The sequence below is a fragment of the Nylanderia fulva genome, unplaced genomic scaffold (genome assembly GCF_048542155.1).
Source record: "Nylanderia fulva isolate GAGA-0341 unplaced genomic scaffold, ASM4854215v1 Scaffold3, whole genome shotgun sequence".
NCBI lineage: Eukaryota > Metazoa > Arthropoda > Insecta > Hymenoptera > Formicidae > Nylanderia > Nylanderia fulva.
This window is the reverse complement of record NW_028190368.1, coordinates 1,171,723-1,177,842: the sequence shown is the minus strand read 5'-3', so window position 1 is coordinate 1,177,842 and position 6,120 is coordinate 1,171,723. Positions and strand designations below refer to the sequence as shown.

The 6,120-nt window shown below is 30.2% G+C and overlaps 2 protein-coding genes across 3 annotated transcripts; one reads left to right on the top strand and one right to left on the bottom strand.

Moving 5' to 3' along the window:
* Nucleotides 1-2,949: 2,949 nt before the first annotated feature.
* On the top strand, nucleotides 2,950-4,841 carry LOC146722545 (uncharacterized; the record flags this gene model as incomplete). Its single annotated transcript, XM_085484373.1, has 1 exon — nucleotides 2,950-4,841. A coding segment is annotated over one exon (288 nt), but the record flags the coding sequence as incomplete, so codon positions are not given.
* Nucleotides 3,851-6,104, bottom strand: LOC114942913 (uncharacterized). 2 transcript variants are annotated; one of them, XM_029318520.2, is made up of 3 exons: nucleotides 6,029-6,104; nucleotides 5,445-5,746; nucleotides 3,851-5,358 (listed from the first exon to the last, which is right to left on the bottom strand). In XM_029318520.2, exons 2-3 carry the CDS (start codon nucleotides 5,658-5,660, stop codon nucleotides 4,507-4,509), a joined length of 1,068 nt encoding a protein of 355 aa, XP_029174353.2. In that variant the 5' UTR covers nucleotides 5,661-5,746; nucleotides 6,029-6,104; the 3' UTR covers nucleotides 3,851-4,506. The 2 variants fall into 2 exon arrangements, with proteins under 2 accessions (XP_029174353.2, XP_029174268.2); XM_029318435.2 differs by lacking the exon at nucleotides 6,029-6,104 and adding an exon at nucleotides 5,929-6,016.
* Nucleotides 6,105-6,120: the final 16 nt, after the last annotated feature.

Sequence of the window (6,120 nt, the reverse complement as noted above, 5' to 3'; positions counted from 1 at the left end):
AACCTGATAATCTTGCACATTCCGCATGACAAAGTCTGTTAATTATCACGATTATTTTACGGATGTTGATTGACACAAGGGAAAATAATAGTTTTCGGAACTATTTTAAAAGTGTGCTACAACCATCTGAGAGTTGTGTTTTATTAAAATATCTTTTTATCTAAAAATGGCACGCAAGAATTTTCTCGCCTCTGACGTCACAATCTAACATGAGGATTCAAGAGCCTTAACTATTATTTTAAACAAATATCTCGAGGGTTTCATCGTCAGAAGTATTTTATTTTGCACAAGATATGCGCGAGACCTTTTGTATATCGCGAAGGAAATTTTGAAAAAAATGAACGGTCTGTATATTGGAATGAAATTATTTTTCGTGGTGCATCGTCCTTGGATATAAGACAGGCATCGTGTAAAGGTAGATGCGACGCTAAAGAAACAAAAAAAAAAGCGCGCGACTCTCAAACGTTACTCATCTCTCTCGAGAAAAATCGATATATCAGCATAATATTAATTGTTATATAAATAATTATCGCGCGAGTCGAGTTTTGAGAAATGTTACATGCTCGAGGATGGTTTGTCGGACACAAATTCGTACCAATTGTTTCTTCGGATAAACGTTTTTCCGCCACATAGTTTGTAATACTTCAATATTAACTATTAAAGAATAAACACACAAACACAAAAAAAAAAAAGAAAAAAAGGAGTAACGTCGGGGCGAAAGATCGATTCTGCACGATAACCGGGGATAGGCACGAGAAGAGTTTCACGTACCTTAAAGATATATTGATTATCCTGAGAATTCAAGGATTCCCCTCCTCAAATGCAATTCCGAGGAACCAAGATCACGGATTGCTCGCAAGATTTCGGGATCGAAGGATATATATATGTATATATCATATATAATATATTCCACAGATATCGCGGATTCTAGGATTCAAGATTTTCCAAATTTTCCAAGGATTCCAAAGATTTTCCAAGATTCCATTTATTTAAGGATCCCAAACTTCCCGAGAGAGAAATGTGCCCGGGATTCAAGAGATTCCGATTCTTTTTACATAGAATGCGAGACGATGTGAATATGCATCTCTGGGATCGGTCACGACCTTTCGCCCATGTTGCAAAATAAAAATCATCTAGTTACTACAGGCGAGACGTCTTTAACGCGAGATCGTGTAATATATGTATTGTAATGTGGTTGGCAAAAAAAGTGCTTAAAAACAAGCAGGATAAACAGCAGGAGGATAATCGAAATCAGAGAAAAGAACAAAAAAAGAAAAAAATAAACGCGCAGGAGAATAATCGCTGTTTTATTCGACATTGCGTTTTCGAGATTTAAAAAAAATACGTGACAGAATAAAGTGAGCGAAAAAGAAAACAGAAATAGAAATATAGAGTACTCTACGGCTCACACACGTTCGAAAACAAAAAGAAAATTTGAAAAAAAAAACAAAAAGATTCATCGCATCGATGTTGAATGTAACAACACGTTTTACAAGGTAACAGAGCATTTCATTTTATAACATTTCTACTGTCTATACTTTCACCCGAACATCAAATGAAGAAAAATTGAAAGAAAATCCACCTGTCCCTGAAACTCCTGCTCCAGCATCCCTCTTTAAAATCGACGTGATCGGTCCTAAGGGTGCACCAAGTCCGTTTTGCACGATATATTTATAAAATTCGCGACAAAATTCTATTTATAATATAATGAGTCGTAAAAGACTTTTTTACGCGTACAAAAATTATTTATATATACATATAAAATATAAATAAATATATTAAAATATAATATATGTATATAAGATTATTTAATATATATTTATATATGTATATATAAATATATATTATATAATTTTGTATATGTATAAATAATATATTATAAATCCACTATTAATAATACTAAAAATCAATATTCTCTAATGGAAACTCTTACTCCTACTCTAATATAATTTTTTTTCATTGCACGCAATATTTCTAAAATCGTCATTTAAAATATTAATCTAAATATAGTCTAAACTAATAATATTTTTTCGATTTCTATTATATACAATATACGTATAACTATACATCTTAAAATTTTGTCGTGAATTATGAATGATGCAAAACAGACTTTAAATCGGCGACTTTATTTTCTCAGCCGAAAGTGCACACAAGAAGCACCCAATATCTATAATTATATATATCTTTGCCTCCTTAAAGTATGATCCTTAAAATATGATAGATCATTTCGAATGACGATACTGCGTTATAAGAGACGAAATTTTCCTTTTGTCATAAGAGCTAATTAATGTATACATTTGCAACAACAAATGTCAAAATAACTGCATAAAAAGTTTCTTTTGAGAAACTTTTGTTACAACGAGCTAAACTACAATCTCTTATCGACAGAACGATTAAATCAAAAGAGTTACAATTGATATATCTTTGTATGTTTTTCTTCACAGATATAGATTTTGAACTATAATCTTTTAGATTTTCAACTTTGTGAATTCTGAATTTTTTAAGTTTCTTTTATAGAGAGAAAAACGAATTATCGAACAAGTTCCCAGTTTCTTCTTTATGTATCATTTTAATCTATATTTCAATGCACCTCTTTTATTCGAAATTTTTAGTTTTAACAAAGCCGTCCATCCAACGTTCTTCCTCTGAAATATATTTTTATGCAAGTTCGAAGAACATTTCTTATCCTTGTGTTTGCTTTTTTCATAGCAGATTTCCTTCGAATTTGCATAATCGAAAAACTCTGAATGTTATTAATAAAGCATTATCTTTGAACTCTCTAATTAAGCAAAAAGCGATGGAAAACTATTCGGGTCAGTATAAATTTTTGCCATTACAGATCTATCTCTAAAATACACACACGATTAATCCAATTCTCTCTTATACTCTGCACAAGATCTCTGTCTCACAATCTCATATTATTCACGTGGCGATTTTTCGTTATAATCGCGACAGGTGAACGCGCGATCCAGGTCCACCGGCGGCAAGATCAAAGGGAACGAGAAGGTTCAGAAGGCCGATCGGCGGCAGCCTGAGTTCCTGAAGAGACGAAGGTCCTTGCCGCGTCCAACGAAGCCGTCCCCCGTTGATCCTCCCACTTCCGCTTCCGTCGTCGCATCCTCGTCCTATCCCGCTGTATCAAGCCAAAGCACCACGTCCGAGGAAACATCCTCTTCCAGCGAATCCAGGGTGCGGGAGATCCAAGCGATTTCGCAACTAGAGGTGATCCGCGTTTAAATCCGTCATATTAAATAGAAGAGAAATTAGAATATTACATCGTATATTTAAAAACAAAAATATAAAATTCCGATTTTTTTGAAGATTTATCAATAATTATGCAGCTGAGGAAATCGGGAGAAATTTTTCTCGTATTTTTCACTCGAAAACGCAAAATTTCCATTGTTTCCATCACGAAATCATCTGTAGACTTTTTTTATGCCGCTTATCCTGCTCCGATAAAACCATCCTCAATTTTGCTGTGGAATTTAACTATTTTTAGCTGTTTTACAGGAAATTTGACTTATTTCGATAATTGAAACGATATTATATCGCAATTTGAATTTGAGTAATGTATGAGCAGAAATTCGCATCAAAGATCATCTTATTCAGAAGTTGCGGTTTTTTTATGTGTAAAATAAAATTTTAAGACACTTCAAACATAGAAGACGAATTAAATGATCAGTTTAAAAATCGAATAGTTAATTAATATATTTCTAGAGTACATACAAAAATATTTAAACTAAATTCCAAATGCAATGCATTAGCAAAGAAGCAGTACTATCATTTAATTATATAACGTTAATGATTTTATATAGCAATAGAAATAATTTTTATTTATCTTTTACATCATAAACGGCAATTAAACAATATTTTTTAATTAAAAAATTAGAAAGGAAAAAAATGTATGAATTTTCTCTATAATAGATTTATCAATTTATCAGTTCATTAGAAAATGTATTTTACTTTTATATTCGACAGATGTTTGCATTAGTTTGTTATAAAGTAGATGTTGTTTTCCACGATTTTTAAAGTGGCATTAATTGAAAGTTAACATTTATGATTTATGCGTTGAATTACACAGGCAAACATTTTTTTGCTGACTTGGAATATAAGAGCAATTATTTTTGCACTGGGAGGCGCATTAATTTCTTTTTTCTTTTGATTTGAAAAATATTGCATCTCATTTTTTTCAATCCAATTTATATAAGATGAAAATGTAAGATGTATTTTAGAAATGTGAAAATGTTATATACTATTTGAGATTTTAGGGACTATCGACTTTCATTATCGAATTTTCTTCAAAAAACATTCCAGCATTTATTTTGTGGCCGAACAATAAAAATAAAGATCTGTCTTTGATATATACATTTTATCATTTTCTTTCAAATGATAAGACTTATCTTTTAAGTTATAAATATAAACATAAACGTATTCATAATTAGTAACAAATTCAAAATAATATTATAATAATAATCAAATTAAAACGATGATAAAATTATTACGTACTCACATAAATTTACAGGATTTTTCTCCACAATTAATTTTGTGGTCTGTCATATAATTTGCAAAACATTCAAGCCATTCAGGAAAATGGGACATTATAATTAATAAAACATCCTTATTTTCGTCGTAGATTTGTTTCATAGTTTGCAATATATATTTTCGTGTCTGCACTGTATGATGCTCAGGCTTTATCCTTAATAAGATTATACAACAATGCAGTCTCCTAGGATAAAGATTTAATATGTCCTTATCCTGATTTTCACAACAAATAGATATCCGCTTTAATATTACTTCTATAAAATGTAGAACTGCAGGAGCAAAATGCAGCTGAACAAGTAGCTCCTTTAAAAAATTAAATATTAATTGAAAAACACACATAGACTCAACACTAAATTCGAGTAATTGATTTAATGCCGCTTCATTATTCTGATTTTCTATGCAATTTTCTTTCTTTTGATCAGGAAGCATGCATATAAAACTGTCAAGCAATGGTTTTTCTATTAATTTAAATTTCTGCACACTATATATCTCTTCCTTTGTAGATAGTTTAAGGTGCAAATTTGAATGTAGAGAATTATGTAATAATCTTTCAATTTTATCATTTGTCTCTAATTGTGAAAGTCTTATAAGTAATCTATCTATGTGATGCATGAAGGATGGATTCCCCAACGACAGATGCATTACGGCAGTGGTTAAAGATATCAAAGCATCTTCCGAACAGCACTCATTCAAAATGTCATCTGTGAGATGTTTGTCTAACAAAACGTTTGCAAATCTCAAGCTATTTTCTTTGGATGTAAATATTGGCAAATGTTCAAAGTTGCTTGTTGTTCTGCACCATTTTCGCAGGATGTCCTATAATGATTGTAGTAAAACATTGTAAGAATTTTAAAAAAAGTTAAAAAGAGACATTAATATTGTAATGCAAAAAATTAACATACAATTATCAGCAATCGAACTGAATAACGTTGATAAGCTTGCTTTGATACTTTGTAACATAAAAGATTGCTCAATGCTGCACACAAAGTGATCAACATTTTATCAGACTGTGAGCATAGCAAAGCTTCCCTTGATACATCTTTGCAGTTCTCAGATTCAGCAACATTTTCTGCATCATCATAACTCTTTAATATTGCTCTTAATATATCTGCATCCATCTCATAAATTGTGATTGCGATGCAAGTATATAAAAAAATATTTAATTTTATTATGTTGCGTATCCACAATTCATGGTAAAATTAATCTGTAAGAATATAACACATTAATAAAATTAAATAAAGATTTAGTTTGAGATGTTCCTCTTAAATTTCGATAAATATAATCATTTAAATAGATTAAATTTAATAAATATATATATAATATTTAAATTAATATATGCAAGTTTAAAAACATGCATAACAATAAAAAAACAAACAATTCACTTACATTATAAATACGTATGCACTATTTTTAGTAAAAATTATTAAATAAACTTAGATGTATATTTTATTCCTATTTAATTAAATAAAAAATTTAAAAAACCTACTATGTATTTTTGTATTATGCAAACGGATGGTCTAGGATTATAAAAAAGCTAGAAGTGTCACTCATCTTATAACAAATATTCACTTTCTTATT